Genomic DNA, 21,799 nt, shown 5'->3' on the forward strand with positions numbered 1-21,799 from the left:
GCTCTTGATAATGACAGATTGAGTAAAGGAGCTGGTCCCACTTTGCCTCGCGCCCGTGAAGAACTATTTATGCAATTAATTTAACAAATGATGTCTATATGAGGATGACAACGAGCTCAAAATCATCTGCAATAGGAAGAATATGAATTTATCAAAAACAGTATTCACAAGTGAATGATGGGTTCTTCTATATAAACGAAAATGCTATACGTACGACTTGAGTGTCCGACCGGCGTACAACTGCGTATTACACGACGTCAAGAGCTGTGCTGCTGCTGCTGTTCCGTCGTACGCCGTCAAGTATTGTGCCGCTCAGCCGTTTCGTCGTACGCCGATCGGATGACACAGTCGTACGTATAGCAGTGTTCCTGTATAAATTCAGACATTAGACAGTAAATTACTATCCCAACCAGCACCTTAATTTGTACGTAAATACAACCATAGTGGTCCAGAACATGCAGGAGAAGGTTTGATAGTTGTGTTATTGCAATCATCAATGTGCAATACATTTGATCCCCAATGCGTGGACTTATGGGTGCAATCTATGGGTACTACTAGCTACCAGGGTGGTCAATCAAAATTTGTCATGTTCTTGGCCGGCCTCACACATGCATACATGCTGGCAAGGACCATTGTCCTCTTGTTCTTTCTGAGAGTCATAAATATGTACTGATGTACACAAGCTAGCTTAGGCCACAAAATTAATGAGGAGAATTCAGAAACCATTATGCTCTTCAAAATTGCTTTTATTTCCCCTACTTGATCAAGACAGTACGTTTTAAGCAGTGAATGAGAAATGTCCAAGAGTCTTCTGGCTAGCTTCACAGGGTGATGTGCTAGACGGTTTGGGTTCGAAGCCTCACTCCTTCTAATTATTTCTAATTATTTGATATTAGGTTATTCCCTAATATTCACATCTTTTCATTTTAAGCAGTGAATATACGAGGGGTGAAAATGGTCAGAACATAGGCATAACCATTTCCATAGTCATTTCATTTTTCTCAGAAATGGAATTAAAAAGGTAGAGCCGAAAATAAAAATACCGGGAATATTAGGAAATCACAAGCAGAATGACAGAATTTCATTTTCTCTCGGAAATGGAATTAAAAAGGTAGAGCCGAAAATAAAAATACCAGGAATATTAATTAGGAAATCACAAGCAGAATGACAGAGTCATGCTGGTATTGATCATAAACCGTGTCAAAAACATTAAACCGTAAAATCACATTTGTAATTTATTGTGACTATATAATATGACCACGTAAATTCAAGCTCACACCTATGTAAATTACAAACCTTCTCCTTTAGCTATATATTTGGTTGAGGAGTCAATGGACCTCTAAACTATAAGCCAAATAGAGACATTGACCATAGATAATATGTTATTTTTAGAAATACGGTATTTACTGTATTATACAAATGGTAATTTCCACATAAATATGATAAATAAAAATAAGGAAACAGAAGGTACAATAGCAAAATTGTTTTCGTATTGTTTACCACTTATATTTATATTTTTATTGGTTATTGTTTCAAAATAGTTCATCGGATAGAACATCGGGAACTAGCCTCGGCCGGTCAGAAATTTCCAATACTATTTTCATCCCATGCAACACAGCACGCTATGATCCTTTTGATGGCAGACATAGCGAAGGAACTTGCTAACACAAACTGCAAAATCCTTTTGTGTACGTAGTGAAGTTGGGATTAAGCAGGTGACTATGTTCTTCTTGGCAAGCCTAGCTAAATTAGTTAGCATGGCGTACTGAAAGTCTGAAGGAAAACCAACGGGAAGTGTTCTACAGTGGTTTGATTTCGCAACGGATATGATATTCCTCACCTAACAAATGCAAGCATATATACTCTACAGTGGTCTCGTCTCGATCGATCGATCCCCTGGATGTGCTGAATGTCGGCAAATAATTTATCAACAGCTCTGTCTGGTAACAAATGCACTCCTGCTTATCAGGATGGGCTTCTGCACATATAGGTTTAGATGTGGCCTTTACTCCCTCGTTTTTGCCCCAATATTTACATTTGGAAATGTTGGTTGGAGCCATCAGCAATTACAATAGCAGGCGTATGTACTTGTGAACAGAATAATGGATCATGCAACTTGATATGATAACCAACAGGAAATCGAACACCAGAATGGAAGAATATAGATTCAAAGGGTCTAGATTCATGCACAATGTGAAGTGACAAAACTGCATACGAAAGATACGCATTTTGCGTATTCCCGAAAATAATTTGACAAAACTGCATTTCATTAGCTTGATACACTAATCTCAATATACAAGTGGTAAACTCACCCTTGAAAATTTTCCTCATTTCGGCTATCCACACCAGTCAGTTGTTTCACCAACCCAACATAGAACTCAAACCATATACTGAGAATTGCAGACTTTATCTATGTATTCACACCGGTCAATTTCACCAAACCTAGGCAGAACCCAAACCATACACAAAACCAGAAACCTATAATTAAATTACATTTGCAAACCAATGTGGCTAAAGAATGGACAAAAAATATATGCATAGCAGTCACAACCAAACCAATTCCAGGCCGAGAGAGGACAACAAATAACATGTGTCAATCTGTGTCAGGTACCAATGCATTTGGCTTTGAGACATTGCTTGGTAAATTGGCAGCACTGCTTTTAGAATTGCTGGATTTGGGGGATGATGACTCACATGAGCTGAGGATTGGAGATTCAGGCCTCGAGGGGACAGGAGATAGTTCTTCACGATCTAAATATGCTTCAACTACCGGAAACATATCTTCCGAGTAAGTGTGATTGCTATCTTCTCCTGGTATACTGTCTTCCATGTCACAATCATCCAAGGGGGCAACATCGTGGGTGGTGAATTGATGAAAATCTACTATCTCACGCAAGAAACGATTTTCACGTGCGTACATGGAGTTTTCCTGCGCCAGTCTTGATTTCTCGGCCAATAAGGTCTCCAGTTGCACACGAATCTGTTCAATAGCATGTTCTTCAGGCATGTATTTTAAATATGTAGAAGACATGTTTTACTCATTACTTAACAGTGATAAGTAAAAAATAACTAAAGTCTGTTGTACACAAGCAATGAACCTCTCTCTAAGTATGAAGTTAATAATCAGCTTAAAGTACCAATGCTTAATAGTTTATCTGACATGATATAGTGGTTCAAATTTTCATCACCAATACATCAGGCTTTCATATCAACCGACCACATTGTGCAACGTACTGCAAAATTTGCATATCTTTTTCAAAATTGTCCAGAAATGCAAGGGAAAGAAGAAATTTCACACTTTTTAATGGTCATAGCCAGATTTTTGGGATGAGTCATCACAAATTCACCATCAAGAAGAATGTAGTTCTGATAACTTTATCATGAGAATAAAATAATTCCAGGGTTGCTTGCTTGGAAAACATTAACATACCAGGTCATCATCCTCTTCAGTTTTGCTCCCTTTCTGCTTTGCTTCTCGCAAGAACTTGTTCTCCTCTTCTAGCTGAGCACATCGCTGCTTCGCAAAAGCTAGATCAGCTTTTACTGTTTTTAGTTCACGGAGCACAAGTTTTGCTTTAGCAGCCATTGCATTAGCAACCTGAAACATTTTGGGGGGATACGAGAAAGGCATCACTAATCTGGAAATGTTTGTCCAAATACATGGGAAGAAAAAAAAAGGTCTTATTTCAAGCCATATTAACCATAAAAACTGATAACCAAGAACTTAGCAAAAGGAAAATAAGTATTAATACTTTTTAAGTACAAGCATAGCAAAGGTTTTGCCATATTAAAAAGGTCCAAGTTTCTGTATTTTAAACTTCCACTACTAGACCCAGCATGTGGCACCTTACATCGCGAGAAGCTTTTAATTGGGTTTCCTGGGCTGCAGTTTCAGCTTGATCATGTGAAAGATTAGGAGGTCTTAATGTATCAAATGCTGGGTTCGGCATATAAGAATTCGAATTGGCTTGCTTCCTTCTAATTTGTATCTTCTTTGTCTCCTCAATGATATTGGATGTCTTATTGTCCACAATTGTGAGTCCTTCCTGTTAAAGAAAGAAGAGAAGAAGAGGTTATTGAAACCAATGCGATACTAAACGAGAGAAAATGGAAATCCCAGAAAATCCAGAACAACAGCAAAGAGAGATGTAGAGTTGAGCAATCAATCAGATGGGTCGTGCCATTAGTTATACTAAATATAAAGAGCTGAATTGAGCTAAAAATAGGACATTACTTCCAACGCATCTCTGATTCTTCCACCAAGTTGGTTGACAGAAGCAGCAAGAGTTTCCGACCTTGTCCGGGATCCAGTATCTCCTGTCCTGCTGTGGTTTTCAAATGACCAGCGAGATCGAGATTCCTAATAAATATCACAAATTTTGAGAACAACGTGAACATAAATGTTACTTGGAACATCAAGATATCCTACTTATTCTGCTTTGTTTTTCTAATACTTGCCACCTCACCTGAGCTCCAGTGGATGAATCAAACTGGCGAGGGGTCTTTTGTTTTGTGTACTCGTCAGACTTATGTGCTGTGCCATCCTCATCAAGAATTCCCTTGGCTTTTCTTGCCAAAGTTTCCCATAGCCCAAGCTTGGGCTCGTTCATACTTTTGATTGATGTGTAACTGTACGATGAAGAAGAGCCCTATTCAGAGAAATTGACATGCTTAGGATACATCATTTGTGACTTGTGAGTTGTGAGACACACACAGACATCTGAAAGGACAGTGCAAAGTGATCATTAGAGACCAACACAAGGTAGTGATTTCTTTTATCCTTTTGGAACAAAATGTTTTGTTTATCTGTAGGTGATAAACAAATGGGATGATTTAAGGAGTTTGAACATTAAGGACCAAAATGATCAACCAGCCAGAGAGTAGCCGAATTATCTCACAACAAAACAAGTAATCTTGCGGTTATTTTTCCCCAGAATGAAATAATAGTAATCTGCAGTTAAACATAGGAGAATTACTATACTGGTTTAGGGGAAATCAGTGTTTTTTACTAGACAAGCTTGTCCTCAAATAAATTAAGATCAGCGACCAAAAAAAAAAAAATCTAATTTGATCCGATCAACAGGGATTGAAAACTGGGCTATAGCCTATACTGCAGTACTAGAAGCAAGCTGAAGAGTGAGAGACAGGGGGGGGGGGGGTGCATGCCTGCGGCGACTGGGGGTAGGAGCTCCGGCGATCATCGGCGGCGATGGGGCCCTGCTTCCGGCGGTAGGCCATGGTGGCGGCGGCGGGTGGTGGGAGGAGACCGACCGACCGACCACAAAGAGAAGAGAGGAGGAGAGCAAGCAACCCAACTCTGATGCCTCGCCACCTTTCCCCCTGCAAACTGTCAGTCATCGCTGCTTTTGCATATGAAACCCTCGCCTCTGGATAAATTGAATTATTTACCACATTAGGTAACAATTCAAAAAGAAGAGACTGTTCACTTTGATGCCAATCATGCCATTTTCAACCTTATCAAGTTTTTGTAAAGTTACTAAAAAAGTGGCTACATTTAGTTTGCTGTCAAATTTTGGTAACTATATAAGAAATACTGCCAAAATTTTGGTAACTTGCCAAAATTTTAGCAATGCCAAAATTTGGTAAGGTTTTTTTGGCATCAAAGTGAACAGGCCCGAATACTACGGAGTTGTTTAAATTGTAGCCAAAATAAACCTTACTAAATTTTGACAATATTACCAAAATTTTGACAGGATTTCTTATGTATTTATTAAAGTTTGGCAAAAAAAATACTAAATGAAGACACATTTTAGATAACTTTACCAAAAAAAAAATAGTACGATTAAAAATATCATCAATTTGAATAGCCCCTACATAATCGATCCGGGACATCGGTCCTTGAGGCCCGCTTTGTCAAAGGTACATAGAGTAACATTTTGTAGGGAAGAGACATTCAAATTCAATGGATCTCCAGAGAAATGAATAGGGTGGCGGATAGTTTGCCAAAATCAGCTAGACGATTACCAAGCCAAAATCAAATTGCTTTTGACTGTTCTAATATTTCCCATATATGTTAAAGGGCTGGTTATCATGTTAAAAAATGACTTCTTATTCCGAAGGGAGATGTACCTATAGCTCATGCACTTTGTTTTAAAACCTTTTATTATATAAATAAATAGCATGAGTTCTAAAAATAAGGTTGTGATTGGATAAGAAGTATAGGTAGGTAAATAAATGGAATGGTAGAGGGTTATGATTGATTAGTAAGAGAATATTGGTACATAAGCTATTATATTTTGAAATAAATTCTAAAGGCTAAAAAAACAGTACTCTTTTCGTTCAAAAAATGCCAATCTAGGAGGAATCGTACAACGAATCTGGACCTATATCTAGATTCGTTGTGCTAGGAGGGGTCACATCTCCTAGGTTGGTTTTTCTTTTAGGACGGAGGGAGTATATTTTAGGATGGAGGAGCGTAATCAAATATATGAAATATCCACAATGATGGTAATGCAATATGCGAGGAACTAGTGGGTGCAGATGCATAAACATAAAAAAGGGAAAAATAAATACAAAGAGAGAAGAAATGCCCTCCCCCCTCTGTCTGGTAATCTGCTGGTTTGCTTTAAAAGCTGGCAACAGCGATGACAGGAATCAGGAGCTGGAGCCTGGAGGTGGGGCTCCACTCCACGTACCGAACCCAATAACGTGGACCGGGCCGACAGATCTCGCCCATAACTAGTAGGAAAAAGTCCATATTGACTCCCTTAAAGGTACGCCGAATCTAATTCATACCCCTTAACCAAAAAAACGGGGTAGGATGACTCCTCCAACTATTAAAACCGGTACAATTTGACTCCCTCGGAGGTTTTAGAGATGGTTTTGCTGACATGGCGCTTTGACTCGGTCCAACTGGCTGACTCAGCACGTGGGACCCACATGTCAATGTCACATTTTCTTTCTCACTTTCTTTTCTCTTTTTTTCCCTCTTTTTCTCCCAGGCCGAAAATTTCCCTTCTGCCTCCGAACGGCACCACAAACCGCCGTCCTTCATGGATACCTTCAAGGACGCCATCGATGCTCTTCTTCCCGCCGCGGGAACCCGGCCGGTGACGGATGCTCCTGTGCCCGTGCGCGACAGTCCTTCTCCTCGCCCATATCGCCTGCTCCATCACCCCTACCACCTCCCAGCCGCTGCTCCTTGTCCCCTCTCCGCGTCGTGGGCGGCGAGGTGGGCGGCAGCCGCGGCGACGAAGGTGAGGTGGGTGGCGGCCGCGGCGGTCCCGAGGACCACACCACCGTGCTGGCGCTTCTTGCTCCGCGACAGCTCAAGCAGGAGTAGAAGAATAGAGAGAGATAGCATCGCATTGATCGATCTGTTTCTTTTGTCTGCTTTGCTCTTTTCCTCACTTGATATTTTCCTTGCTTGCTTTCTCTGCAACGAACGTAGACTAGCAGTAGCCAAGCAAGCATCTTCGTTCTTCATCAGTCAGTAAACTGCAACAACAACAACAACAACAACAACAACAAGAAATTGGAGAAGATGAGGTGATGTAGTTGCAGGCATTAGTTGGATTGGAGTGGATGATGGAGGATGAGTCCTTGTTTGTGTTGGTGTGCGCCCTCTACCCAAGCGTCGCAATCACGGGGTTCTGCGCAGCCGCGGTGACTGTCCAGGCGGAGCCGCGGTTGGGCGACCCCGCGACGCGCGGCGGCGGACCGGCCTCCAGCGGAGCGGCGGCGACCTGGCCATGACCCATGAGGCGGAGCGACGGGACGGCGGCGTGGTCTCGGGGTGGAGTGGGGGCTGGAGCTCCGGCCCGTACGCGGGAAGCGGGGGCCAGATCGGCGGCGGAGAGCGAATGCGCTGCTTCTCGGCGAGGAGCGGCCTGTGGTGTTCGCTCGGGCAGGCGTCGAGCGTGGCGCAGCTGGTCGGCGTGGACGCGTTGTGGCTGGTCTCAACGGTCGTGCAGGCGGCGCCAGGCGTACTCCGCCAATGGCCGCGACACGGGCGCAGAGAAGACATTGAAGCCGAAGACGGCCGCTGGCTCCTCTCGTCGCCAGCCACCGCGCACTCCAGCGTCCTGGATAAAAATAAAAGGGGAAAAAAGGGAAATGAAAGAGATTTGAAGAAAATGTGACATTGACGTGTGGGTCCCACATGCTGAGTCAGCCGATTAGACCAAGTCAAAGCACCACGTCAGCAAAACCGTCTTTAAAACCGCTGAGGGAGTTAAATTAAACCGGTTTTAATAGTTAGGGGAGTCGTTTTACCTGGTTTTCTGGTTAAGACGTACGAATTAGATTTGACATACTTTTTAAGGGAGTCAAAGTGGACTTTGCCATGGAGGAGCATGGCAAGGTGAAGGGAACTTTGCCATGATCATTTGGTGGCGTTCGTCGCCGCCGGGCTGCTGGCCTACTGCTGCTGTTCATGCTCATGACCGGCATGCTCGACTCCGCCATCCCAACACGACGAGCAGCGGAAAGAAGCGGACGGAGGTGATCAACCAGTTCCTCAACGCGCTCTTCACCATCATCTGCCTGTACCAGCAGTCCAGCACGCCAAGATCTTCCACCACCTCGTGCTGCTCCTCCGGTGGCGCCCCGGCACTGGCGACGACCGCAAGGAGATCCGCAAGGTGTACTGCAAGGACTGCGCGACGCGGCCGCACGACCGCACGCACATGCTCGTCGTGGCAGCGCTGCTTCACGTCACCTGCTTGGCGCAGTACTTCTGCTACGCTCTCTTCTGGAGCTACGCGTGCAAGGACTGGCTAGGCTGGGCTCCATGATGCCGGCGTGCCCGCGTGGGGAGAGAAGGAGAGAGAAGGGAGAGAGGGAGGAGAAAAGAGGGAAGGGGAGAGAGGATGACACGTGGGCCCCACATGTCAAGGGTCCCACAATTTTTTTTAATGTGAATGTCAAATGGATCCTACAATTTTTTTAAAATTATAATGCCACATAAGCGCCACATCAGCGCCACGTGGAAGGAAGATCAGGTCAATACTGCCACGTATGCGCCACGTCAGCGAAACCGCCCTCCAGAACCGCTAAGGGAGTCAAATTGCACCGGTTTTAACAGTTTAGGGAGTCAAGATATCTAGTTTTGTGGTTCAGGGTTATGGATTAGATTCGTGTCACTTTTAAGGGAGTCAAATTGAACTTATTCCGCGTGCGCCCGCCTCCGCACGTCGAGCTGGGCCTTGATGCCGTCTTGGGCCGTCGCTGCTTGGACCATGCAGGCTTGCCGAGCCGAGCCATCCACTATCTTGGGCCACGTGGAAGGGCTGGATTGGCCTCCCTGCCAACCAAGCCCATCATTCCACATGCCATGTACACACATGCACAGCTCGCATGCTAGTTTGCTGCTCCTGATGACCAAGTCTTCCAACCAAGTGCATGCACGTGCACTTTTCTCATTGGTTGCATGTTACAATCACGTGTACTGTAGCACTGCTTGCTCCGTCCATTTTCTTCGCGAATCCCGGCGCTTGCACTTGACCTTGCAAAGACCTCTCGACACGGTGTTCGTCTATCGTGTGTCACCTTGATCTCAACCTTGTCGCACCACTTTCTCGATCGTTCTGGACCTCAACTCTGTTTAGGCTGAAATTGTGGCAATAGTTATATAGGCACTCCCACCCAATAATAGAATCATCCTAGCAGATAAGAAAATCGGTTTTGGTTTGGAAAAAGATATGGGGAGACGATTTCTGAACCTTGTGGTGGAGAACGCCCGCAGTGGACTCTACTCTCCATCCACAAGAGCAGCTGAAGAGGCAACAGCAAAGTCCCAAGAATCATTCAACGTGTACGTGAAGGAGCACCATGGCAAGAAGCATCCAGGCCTCCACACAATGGAGATGTTGGGGAAGCTTCCCTCCCCGATGTTCAACTTCGAACCAACCCCCTGGGATGGCCAGCGTCGACATAGGAATCTGGAGTTCGCCTCTCTCCTCGGCAATAAGAACAGGATCCTTATTGCCGACCACAATGGACATACCATCGTCTTTGACGTCGACTCCTCCACCGTCTTTGCCTTTCCCAACCTCATTTCTGACAAGGGTTGTGCAACCATTTCCCTCTCCATCAAAAACAACTACACCGACAAGAACATTATATTAGTGATGTCCCAGAGTGCTGACCCTGAAACCAAGGATTACTGCTTTGAAGTGCTCAACTACACTTCTTCTTGTAAGGATTTCCGTGGGAGGACTCCCTATTGGAGTTCTCTACAGCTGCCGCCCTTCGCCAACTACATACATGCCGACATTACTTCCTACACGGTGGTTGACACTCCACTATATATGTTTCTTCTATGGAGCCAGATGCTACTTAATTATGCCTTTGACACAGTGGGGCGTCAGTGGCGTCGCCTGGGCCGCTGGACAATGCCATTCGATGGCAAAGCTGAGTATGTGCCGGAGCTCAAGCTGTGGTTCGGACTATCCGTCGACCACCCCTACAGCTTGTGCGCTTGTGATCTCCTCTCCGATGCAGCAAAGCCACCCACGGTGCGGACAGCAGCACACTTGGGTGGACCTCGACATACCTGAATCTTTGTTGCCCTATAACCTTGACCTCATCAACCTGCGCAGTGGCAGGTTTTGCGTCGTCAAGATTTTCCGTTCTATGGCAGATGACTGCACTGGTTTCTCCGATTACGATGACGATGACATAATGGACACTGACCCGATTCAGGGGCAATTCGCTGTCTTAACTGGCCTACAGATGGTTCGCCCTTGTGGTAAAGATGGTGATGTGATCAAGGTGGCGTCCGGATGATCAAGCACAAGTCCATGTACTACAACTTTTGGGACTATGAAATCAAATGGGTTATCTGAAGCTGAGGGTTTTACTATCAAGCAGCTATCTAGCATATGTGCCCTAATTTCATTTTGATATTTGAAGCAATTAGTGCTAGCTTTAATCTGATAAGCTTTATATCATGCATGTTTCTAGCTAGCTAGTGGACTACTGTAAGAGACCCTAGTTAATTAGTAATTAATAGGATTGGATTTCTAAATCAGCAGTGGTATCTAGGTATAATATTTCTAATTAGTACCTGATATGTGTGTACCCATTCTACTGCAAATCGAGTTGGTTCTGAAACAAATATCATTTTGCTATATATGAAGCAGAATGGGTTCGCCTAAACTGATTTCATTTTCATATGAAACAATACGCTTCATTTGATATGCAATTTATCATCCAGATTTCAAGTGGACTGTAAGGGACTAGTGAGTAGGATTGAAAATTTGGAACTCTAAATTAGTGCATGGTCTGTAAGAGTCTACTTTGCTAATTGTATGAAGCAGTATCACTCTTGCTGGTTGTATCTTCAAGAGAGCTATCTTGTCAGAAATGGAAAGGCAGCGAAAACAGTGGAGACTGAAGATTTTTCCTTGTCAGCTGAACTAAATTTGGCCAAGTGTTCTATCTGAAACTAATATTATCGTTATGATTTCTATGAATCAGCCCATATGGCCTAATCTTATTCATTTTGATACTCTGAAGGCTGAAGCAATGCTTTTATCTGATATGCAATTTTGCGTCCACATTTCTAGTGGACGATAAGAGACTAATGATCAAGTAAATTAGTGGTGTTATACTTGCCAGTTAAGTAGGATTGGAATTCTAAACTAGCTAGTGGCATGTAATATTCCAGTGTTTTTTGGTCCTAACTGAATTACATTACAGGGCTGGCGTGTCATTTTGCTAGCTAGTTAGTGGTACAACAATATGTATCTTACTGTCATCTCTTGGTTTTCACTACCTCTCTGCAACCAGAAGCTTCATCTGTACATGCTGTTGAGCAAATACTAGTTCTGAATTCCTTGCAACAGTACAAAGTCATGTACTCATGTGTTGTCTCCGCTTCATAAAGCATGATTACTTGGAGGAAAGCAAATTTATTCATGGAGAAGGGATAATTAGTTGATGGAGTGCTTGATAGATATGATATAAATTTGATGCCTCTTGCAATGCCTGCACAATTCCCCTTCCTGGAACATGTGAAGATGAAGTAAAACCAACCTAAAGGGTGAAAGCCAATGTAAGAAATGTCCCATGTGAAAGGGTAGAAAAATAAAAGTAAAACATTTGAGAATATATAAACAACTTGCTTATTTTCAGACCATGTAATATGATATCTGATTTAACCCTCTAAAAGGGCCAAGTGGTTCGGTTGTCTTCTGGAGTAGTTTATCTTCCACTTTATATTTGGGCTCTTATCTTTTGGTTTAGGGGTGAAAGAGTTAAAATGTTCTATCTGTTGTCTCCTTGTTTTTTTTTTTTTTTTAGAATTAGACGCAACTGTTGTCTCCTTGTAAGGTGGTGTCCTCTGCAATTACCTGTGGTACCCAAAAAAAACTTACTATGTTTCTCTCAATAAAATCATCAAAACTCCTCCCTTTTTTTCAGGAAAAAAAAGGGGAAAGGGGGGCAAATCAGCTGAGAAGGGCACATTTTATCAGCATCAGAGTTTTTACAGTGATCACCATATATAGAGAGTATATGATAGGGGAGAGATTTTGCTGCCAAGGGATTTTCCAACCCTATAGGAGAGCAATCCAATCAGAAAATAATCAGCTTTCTTGCTAGTTGTCAGCTACCGTGCAAGAAGCGAGAAGAAGGCCCTGGGCTGTGGCCTGTCGGGCCATATATAGCCCAAAGACACGAGTTCTGTTTCGCCTTCATCTAATCTATCTGAGTCCCACCGCCACCGCCGCCATTTTTCCATGGATTTCTGCTGCTTTTTTTTTTTAGAGAAGGGTATTTTATGGATTTCTGCTGCTAATAACTTGTTCTCTTTGATTCGATAGATCAGGGCAGTAGGGTGTTTGGAAAGGACGACAGATCGATGGGTCGACGGCGATATCTGAATCTGTTGGTGCAGAACAGCCACGACCTGTATTCTCTGCGCCGCATACCCGCGAATCGTCTCTTCTACCCATCAACGAGAGCAGCCAAAGCAGCAGCCATGGCCAAGACACAAGAAGCACCCAAGGCCTAAATGGAGAAGCAAGAGGCCGCACCCAGGTGCGCTGCACTTGATGGACAGGTTCCGCAATTTCCCATCTCCGTTGCTCAATCTCCAGCCGGCCCCAGTGCATCACGGGAACACAAGGACCATCGACTGCGTCACTCTCCTCGGCGATGACGAGACCAAGATCCTCACCGCGGACAACTACGGACACACCGTGCTCTTCGACGCCGCCTCCTACTACGCCGTCCACTTCCCCAAGCTCAATTGTTCCAAGGGCTATGACGCCATGGCCGTCTCCATCAACCAACAACCGGACTGCCTCTACGTCCTCAACCTCAAACCCCACCTCACTACCAGCAACTTTTGCTTCGAGGTGCTTAACTATGAAAGGATCCCCATATGGTGTTATCTACCGCCGCGGCCCTTCACAACGACCACCCACAAGGGAAGAAAAATTGATTGCAGATAGAGATGTCACTGCAGCTAAAAAAAAAAAAAAGTAATACTCCGGTCGCATACTATTTGCACAGAACAGGCCACCCCAAAACGGATGCATTAAGTCTCGACAAAATCGGAGGCCCAAAATACTTCGCGCCAGAATACACAATCAGGTGAAAGGTCAATGAGCCTGTAACAAGTGCATGATATTTCCCAAGGTGTTAATCTTTGGCATAGAATTGCCGAAGTCAGTAGTCGGACTGAAATTTTACTGCCTGTCTACATCTTACAGTTCCTGTTCCTCTAACATAAGTCAGTAGGGAAACTATGCGTAAGGCCATCCGGTTCAATTCATCCAAAAACAGCATGTCCTTGTCTTCAAAACCTAAGACAGCTCTCCCAAAACCATGCCCATTAAAGTAGGTTTGCACTCTTTCAATCTGGCTCCATCTTTTAAAGCTCAAATCTTGCTCTGCAAAGCATTACATTAAGAGAATCATATTTAGCACAGAGTATTTTGTTCTGCAAAGCATTACACTAAAAGACAATCATATTTAGCAGAGAGTTAATTATGGGGGAGATGAACATGGAGCGGTTTAAGAGACAGGACTGCTTAGCAAGCCCTTACAACAGTGACAATTTAATCAAAACCAACTCAAAAAGATCTAGTAGGCAGCACTGATACGAAAATGAGAGCAACCAGGATAACCCAATAAAATAGAATATTACCTATTTTTTCTTGCCACTTTCGACACCACTACAACCTTCTACTCCTTTGCGGCCTGCAGAAATTTGCATGCACTTGTTTATTCTTGACATAGGAAAAAAAAATTAAAGCAGCTATTCTCTTACAAATAGCAAAGGTAGTAACTGCAATTTACCAGGGTGATGGAAAAATAAAGAAAGGAATGGGTCCACTTCTTTGGTTGTGTCAGTATGCAAATGTGGCTTACTTCCAGGTCCAACAAATTCCACAGACATAACTCCTGAAGAATCTTGATTGTTTTCATACTGGATCAACTCTGGTGGACTGTCATAAGCAACGATCAAGCACTTGCTACCGGTAAAATGCGGAATGCAACCCTTGTGATTGATAAGTACGTGTGCTCTGTGGTCAGGAATAGAATGCTGGGAAACATTGGCTCCAGATTCCCAAATACAGGAAGGGTAATCATACGACGTTAATTCTGAAATAACCTGCAGTGTTGACACGTTAGATGCAAAAAGTTACAAAACAGAATCAAGGCCATTAGTTCGAGTATAACCTCTTCAGCAGAGACATCATTTGCAAATACTATCACAAAGTCAGGATCAAGGTCACGCAATAGCCCTTCAAAAGCATCATTTTTCTGAGCCTTGCTCCAGACCTCCATGTAATAATTAGTTGCTTCAAAAGGTGTGTCGCTACCTTCGAGCCTCCTACATTAAAAATAAGTTAGTGTAAAGTGCAATAAAGAAGACAAAAAAAAAAAAACATCACACTAACTGGAGGATCTCCTAGAAGCCCTCATCCTAATTTCATTCACACTAATACGTTGATCAAATGTGAATGGAGAGAGTATTACCTAATTTTGCTTTTATAGAAGAATCATCTTGCTTGATGCGCACAAATGGCATTCCCCAAAATTGAGGAGACTTGCGCTCTATGATCTCTCTAAGATTCAACGCGTTAGTGCGTTTGGTGTGTGCTTCCTTGGCGAGGTCATTCACATGGCTTATCATTTCCCTTGGCTCTCTCCTGCACTTGCAGATGTCGTATTCCTTCGCAGCTTGGATAAATGCCATCGAGGTTTCAGGACTGCTACTCTTGCTCACATCCCTTTTGCCGATCATAACATTGTAGTTTGCTTCATTGTCAGTGACCACATCCAATTTCCTTATCCCAAGTTCTTTAGGCCTTTTAACGGCCATGAAGAGTCCAACACCTTCAGCGTGTTCAGAATCTTTGCAAAATAGTCCCTTAACAATCTGGATTTCAATTAACTTTGTGCGTGCCCGGATGGACTCCCAAAGGACAGACGCAACAGTAGCTCTACCAAGAGGATCCGATGTCTGCTCTTCATTCTCAGGGGAAGATAACTTGGTTACTGGCACTACTGATTTCTTCAATTTATCTTTCTTCTTATCACTTGATGCCTCAGGCTTGTGGTAACATGCATCAGTCTCAAGCTTGTACACACGAGCATCATGTGGCTCTCCAGACTGTGGTGCCAAAAGCAACCCATGGTCAAAAAAATGTACTTCAAGAAGTGATAGCTCATTAATCCAGTCCAAGAGAACTATAACTCGCTCATCGGCCAGATACTCGAGTATTGGTCTCCATTGTTCCTGACTACGTGTAGTCAGAAGCTTCATCAAGCTCTTAGAGGTGACATATCGTGGAAACTTGTGATGAATTGTATGATTCATCTTGTGCAAACCTTTGACAAACAAGCTTCCCATAGGACTAGTGCACAGTAGACCTCTTGAGAGTAAGAAAGGTCTAATCTCTTGCTCAAAGATTTTCTTCTGCATGCAATCCGAAGAAAGCAGCTTGAATTCGTTTGATTTTTCTTCGATGTGCTTCAAGGTATCATTAACTTCATGAACAGACACTGGCTCTTGGATCCATGGTGGTAGCTTGCGCAGATGCTTAGGGAAATCACCTAATGAAGTTTCAGTAGCCTTGCCAGCTGGAACGGACGACTGATCAGACATAGCCCATGAAGTTTCGGTATCATCGGCAGCTAGAACAGATGACTGATCAGACATAGACCTGAACTTCAACAGATGCTTAAGAGAGGATTTGCGCAACTGGGACACTCCAAATAACCTCGACCTGGTTACCAACATATTTCTCTGCTGACAAAAAATAATTGTTCCAGATAAAAATTAGAGATATCGTAAAGAAATTTTCTTGCTACAGACTTTGAAGACAATGTTGTGAGATGCTGTCTATTAGTGCACATTGTTTTTAAAGAAAGCCGTGCACATGCCACATGCCACATGATGAATAAATTGATAACAGGGGCAATGACAAGCTTCTTTGTAATTAACAGAAATGATATGTGCAGCATTCAGTATCAACTAAACTCCTCATCGTATTATCCATATACTGCAATCAATCAATCATAATTGTCATCATCATGTAACTCATTTCTATCAGTGCTCTAATCTAAGCCATGAGAGGCTGCAAGCATTTATCCAATCATCCAGAAATTAACAAATCAGACAAAGAGAGAAAGAGAGAGGGTAGGGGGTGTGCCTCACCTCGAAGCCTAAGGGTGTGCTTAGATGGTGGCACAAACAAGCACACATACACCAGATCTGAACGAATCAATCCCAAAAACAATTAACCTAAGTTTTGAGAGAATACCTCGGTTTTTTGGGAGAGGATTCGGAGGAGAAAAGCGATGCTGATGCAGACACGACGCCGCCTTCAGACTCCTGCGCTGCCCCCGCACTCCGCCTCCCGCACCGCCGGACACCGCCTCCCGCGCCACCCCCTGGGACGCCAGGCTCCGCCTCCCTCTCGGCCCTCCGCGCCGCCGGAGGAGGAGAGGTGGGGAGCTAGGGTTGAGGGATGCGGCTTCCCTGTCCCGAATATAGTTTTTATTGGGCTGTTCCTTTACTAATTTCCACTAGAGCCCAATACAAACACTAGGATGGGCGTGGTCCAGCTATCCCACTGGTCTTTTGGCCCGTCCCACGAATTTGGAGAATAAGTTCACCGGACGTCCCTCAACTTAACAGCGATATTTTTTTAGGTCCCTTAACCACAAAATAAGAATGTTTACCCCTAAACTTACTAAAACCGTTCACTCAAGGTCCCATGGCAGTATATATGGATGGTTTCGCTGACGTGCCATCCTAGTCAACAAAAAATAATTTAATAAGTATGTGGGGCAAAATATAATCTCGGTGTAAAGTTAAGGGATGGCCGGTGACCTAAAAAAATCTTGGTATAAAGTTGGTATCAGTGGATAGATGGGCCGGCCCAAACAAAAACTGTCGACTCTACTGGGTACCCGGGTCGGATTCGCCAAAAATTTGACAAATTAATCCTTTCAGAAATGACCGTGCCAAAAATTAATTTTAAAAATGAGCCATGACCTCAGCGTCATCGGGGATGATGTGACCATCAAGTATATGCATACAACCAAACATGAGAAATATAAAACATTGCCAAAGAACAAGATATTAAAGTCCAATGAATTTTGGAATCCAGTTCGGCCTCCGGAAACAACACTGACTTCAAACGGACCTAGCGCCTTCATGCCAACTCCGATTCGGGTGATCTTGGACTTGATGGAAAGCTTATCTCGCTACCTTTCAAACGCCATCTTGGACTTGCTGAAACCGAACTTGAACCTTGGGCCTTGTAATAGACTAGGTCCACCTCGGGAGTGTCTCCCTTCGCCTCCATGAATTAGCACTAAACCCTGGCTCTATTTTCCTCTATAAATGTCTATGTACATCCTTAAAAACAATTGGGTTTTGTTTAGCAGAATTTTGCCAAGTACCATTCGCCTTGTCTCTAGTCCTCGCTCGATTAGTCAGCGACTATAGATTCAGAGCCCCCATAGTTGGTGTGTTGATTTGTTGGGTCGATTAGATCTACCACTTCAATCGCAACTATTCCTTTGTGCTTAATTACATATCCGCAATATTTAGATTGCATCTTATCTTGTTCTTGCAGTGTTCTCTCGTTTGCATTGCAGAGATCATCAACCGCACGTCACGGTTGGTACGACATCGTTTGTGGTGTAGCGATTGCACGGCGTCTTGGACTTGTTCTGGTTGGTGGCTACATCGTAAACGTTGCACTCGATCAAAGCGAGAGTTATCCCCTCACCAGAAGATCGGGTCACGAGAGGGAGCGTCATCAATTAGCGCTAAGGTATAATGTCTCGGCGCTGAGATTTTGTTCGAGGTGGCACGAAATCGCCACGTGAAGTTATGTCAGCACATACTGTAAAGCTTTGTAGCATAACGGAACAAAGGGTGTGTTTAGTTCCACACCAAAAATGGAAGTTTGATTGAAATTGAAAGTTTAAAAAAAATGTTGAAAGTTTATGTGTGTAGAAAAGTTTTCATGTGATGGAAAAGTTGGAAGTTTGAAAAGAAAGTTGGGAACTAAACCCAGCCAAAATGCAAAAGTGGCTATATGTCACCCTAACTAAACAACACTTGGAGCTAGGACATCAGGCATGTCCATCGATCTTGTAATTCCTGTGCGGATGCACTTGCTCACATGTGTTTGGATAGGGACCCGGAACAACCAAATGTTTGGTCTGCTCCCCTCCCAGAATTTGTGAACAATTTGGTTGATCGCGATTCCACTTATCGCCATGTTATCTGAATAAAGTGAGCGTATTTCTATAAAAAGAAATAATTTGTCAGATTTAATTCTTTTTAGGCTATACTATCTCCTTAGGTGATCGCTCGAGTAGTACATTAGTTAAACATAAACAACTAGGGTTTCTGCCAAACTTTTCCTTGACATCTGGTGATCGCACTCATGGATATGACCCCTGTTTTTTTAACCCGAGGGAGATCAGATTCTTGTAGCTGCTTTTTAATATATATTTTTTTAATTTGCAGTTTTTATAATGCTGGAACCTTTCCAGGGTCAACAATTGCTGCCAAGGATTATATATGTTAGGAAGGTTGCATGCCAGGTAATGCCCTAATTAAGCAAACTTCAGTTCAGTTGGTTTTTTTTGGTTACCTGTTTGATAGATGTTTTTGAAGCTTCTTATTATATAGGCAAATAAGTACTCCCACTATCCCATACGGCTTGTTTGGTAACTTAAGGAAAGAGGATTGGGAGTTTACACGAGGGAATTGATGGTGAGATTAAGATGGGAATTTGATTTTTCATCCCAATCTCTTGTTTGGTAGAGGTGGTGGAAATTGATAGCGAGTTTAGTTGGAGATTAGGTCATTAATGAAAATAGATGGCTGAGATTTGTTTAGGCGAAGTAAAGGAGGAATTCCCTCCCAACTACCACCCCCTACCGAGGTATTGAAAAGGAGGGAGTTCATTCCTCAATTCCTCATCCCCATCCCACCAAAATTCTCATGTTTCCCAACCAAACAAAATAGTTAATAGCATCATCCCTCTAAACTCCCAATCCCTCCTGAAAACTCCCCCCACCAAACGGGCCGATAATATAATACACGGTCTCCAAAACTACTCGATAACTTATAATTTCTCATATATATACTATAAGGTTTATATAAACCAAAAATATAACCATGTAAAAGTAAATTCAAATGTCAATCCAATGTTATAATTTTCAATAAACAAAATTTGCACGTCTTATATTATCTAATGTAGGGTGTAATATTGTTTGCAACAGAATTAAATCACTATATCAACTAGTCTTTCATTCCAAATTAATATCATTTTTGCCCCTCCCGTTTGTTGAAAAATAAGTTTATTGTTCACAATCATTGCATCAGAATTTGTGAAAGCATGAGGCAAACGTATTGAGGGTAATATAGTTTTCTACTTTTGTATTGGTATATGTAAGATGGGTAAAAAATAAACTTATTTAAGAACTGAGGTAGTATCAATTAGAGATACTGCAATGCCTTCCTTAGTATTAACTCTTTATGATGGACAGGTGCTAATCATGGTTAGTTTCTTCGTTTGTTATGTAGGCCCCGTTTGGCACAACTTTAGCTCCCAACTCCAATTTACCTGGAGCTGGAGCAGTGCCAAACGGTATAGATTATTCATTTTTTTAGTGGAGTTAGCAGAGTTGCTCTACAAATTTGTGCTACATCGATGGAGCTGGGTGTTTCTCTACAGCTCCACTCCACCTCAAAAGACCCACTACTCTTTAATTTTTTAGTGTACTAGAAAATATGCCCGTGCGTTGCAACAGGACTTAGTAGAAATTAAATATTTAGCAACTTAAGAAATTTAGGGTGTTTGTCCCAATTGTTCCTCTTATAGTCCTTTTGCCAGTCACATATAGCTTCAGATTTTAGCTTCAGTTTATCGATTGCAGTTTATTGATAAACTGAACTTCAGTTTATTGATAAATTATGAACTTCAGTTTATTGATAAGTTCTACTTCGATTGAGCGGGGCTGCACTTTGCGAGGGACTCGAGTCGTGTTTGAATATTAAGTAAGGGCACGGAAAACAAAAAGATATTAGCGTATGATTAATTGAGCTTTAATTATTATAAATTTAAAAATAAATTTATTTGATATTTTATAGCAACTTTTATATAGAAAGTTTTCGTACAAAACGTGTCGTTTAACAGTTTGAAAAGTATGCTAATGGTAAAATCTGTATTTTAATGAAAAAAGAACTGGGCGTCAATGTGTGTCAGCGTGTTATCCTGATATATATTGTCGTGGATTTATCTTAGTATTCAATCAAGTCTCCTGTGTATTTTGTTACCGTATGTCTCATGCACGATATAGATTGAAAGATGTATGTACGTACTCGGTTGTGTCAAGCAGGGACCAGATCACCAGACGGGACAAAGAAACTAATAAAACCGAGTAAATTAAGTACAGAAAACATGACGTGCACACACGTACCGCTTGTGTCGCGGGCATCTTATACATATTAAGCAAGAACGTCTCTGTGTGGACACAGACGACGCGTTGCTTTACACGAATTGATAGATGCGGGCGTGTGGGAAACTGGGATTCGGTATCGGTGCGTAATTTGGATGACGTACCAAGCTTTGACAAAAACATTTTAAATTTTTATAATAGGTAAAGATAAAGATTTACGTAAAAATACCACTGAACTACCCCTTACTACCCCTCACCTCTCGTTCTCTATCCTCTCCATCTTCCTCCCCATCGCCGGCTGTGGCGGCGACGGCGGCAGCATGCGGTGGCAGCGGGCGTGGGCCGCGGCGCGTCGATGACGGGCGCGTTGGTGGCGGCAGGAGGTGGCGGCGGGCACGCGTTGGTGGTGGCAGGCGGTGGCGGCGAGCAAGTCGTGTCGGCTGCAGTGGGTGGCACGCGATGGCATCGAAGACGGCGTCGACATGTGACCGGCTTGGGTGGCGACGCGCGGGCGGCGGAGATGTGTGGGCTGGCCGGCGGCGGTGGCAACAGCAACGGCAGGGTGACACCTACAAGGTGTTCGACGAAATGGCAACGAGGGATGTGGTGACGTGAAGCTGAGTAATCTAGCCAAACACTTTCTATACCCACCTCAATTCCAATAGGAGCCAGCTTGAAGTTTAGAGTTGAAAGTTGAAGTTTGGAGCTCTACCAAATGGGGTCGTATATCCTGAATAATGCATAGCAGCGTGCTGACATGAGAAGGGACTAAGGCCATCCCTAACCCTCCATGTCATCTAGTGTCCATAGCATTTAACACATTGCCACATAAGCAAAAATGTGATGTGGCAAGAGAGTTAACGAGGAGAGAGGTAAAAAGATGATG

The 21,799-nt window shown here is 43.1% G+C and overlaps 3 protein-coding genes and 1 pseudogene across 4 annotated transcripts; 2 read left to right on the forward strand and 2 right to left on the reverse strand.

Annotated features, from left to right (window-relative positions):
* Positions 1-2,208: 2,208 nt before the first annotated feature.
* On the reverse strand, positions 2,209-5,329 carry LOC127756638 (uncharacterized). Its single transcript, XM_052281995.1, has 6 exons — positions 5,167-5,329; positions 4,467-4,649; positions 4,235-4,360; positions 3,852-4,046; positions 3,431-3,598; positions 2,209-2,980 (listed from the first exon to the last, which is right to left on the reverse strand). Exons 1-6 carry the CDS (start codon positions 5,236-5,238, stop codon positions 2,594-2,596), a joined length of 1,131 nt encoding a protein of 376 aa, XP_052137955.1. The 5' UTR covers positions 5,239-5,329; the 3' UTR covers positions 2,209-2,593.
* Positions 5,330-9,662: 4,333 nt separating this feature from the next.
* LOC127758129 (uncharacterized) lies at positions 9,663-10,940 on the forward strand (annotated as a pseudogene).
* Positions 10,941-12,800: 1,860 nt separating this feature from the next.
* LOC127758031 (uncharacterized) lies at positions 12,801-13,421 on the forward strand. Its single transcript, XM_052283648.1, is given in 2 exon segments — positions 12,801-12,984; positions 12,986-13,421. Coding segments are annotated over 2 exon segments (594 nt in total). The 5' UTR covers positions 12,801-12,826.
* A 176-nt stretch (positions 13,422-13,597) lies between these two features.
* On the reverse strand, positions 13,598-16,956 carry LOC127758030 (uncharacterized). Of its 2 annotated transcripts, none has more exons than XM_052283646.1 (6): positions 16,746-16,956; positions 14,956-16,228; positions 14,656-14,809; positions 14,272-14,587; positions 14,120-14,172; positions 13,598-13,862 (listed from the first exon to the last, which is right to left on the reverse strand). In XM_052283646.1, exons 2-3 carry the CDS (start codon positions 16,220-16,222, stop codon positions 14,688-14,690), a joined length of 1,389 nt encoding a protein of 462 aa, XP_052139606.1. In that variant the 5' UTR covers positions 16,223-16,228; positions 16,746-16,956; the 3' UTR covers positions 13,598-13,862; positions 14,120-14,172; positions 14,272-14,587; positions 14,656-14,687. The 2 variants fall into 2 exon arrangements, with proteins under 2 accessions (XP_052139606.1, XP_052139607.1); XM_052283647.1 differs by having other exon boundaries at positions 14,956-16,231.
* Positions 16,957-21,799: the final 4,843 nt, after the last annotated feature.

Source organism: Oryza glaberrima, chromosome 12, assembly GCF_000147395.1.
Source record: "Oryza glaberrima chromosome 12, OglaRS2, whole genome shotgun sequence".
NCBI lineage: Eukaryota > Viridiplantae > Streptophyta > Magnoliopsida > Poales > Poaceae > Oryza > Oryza glaberrima.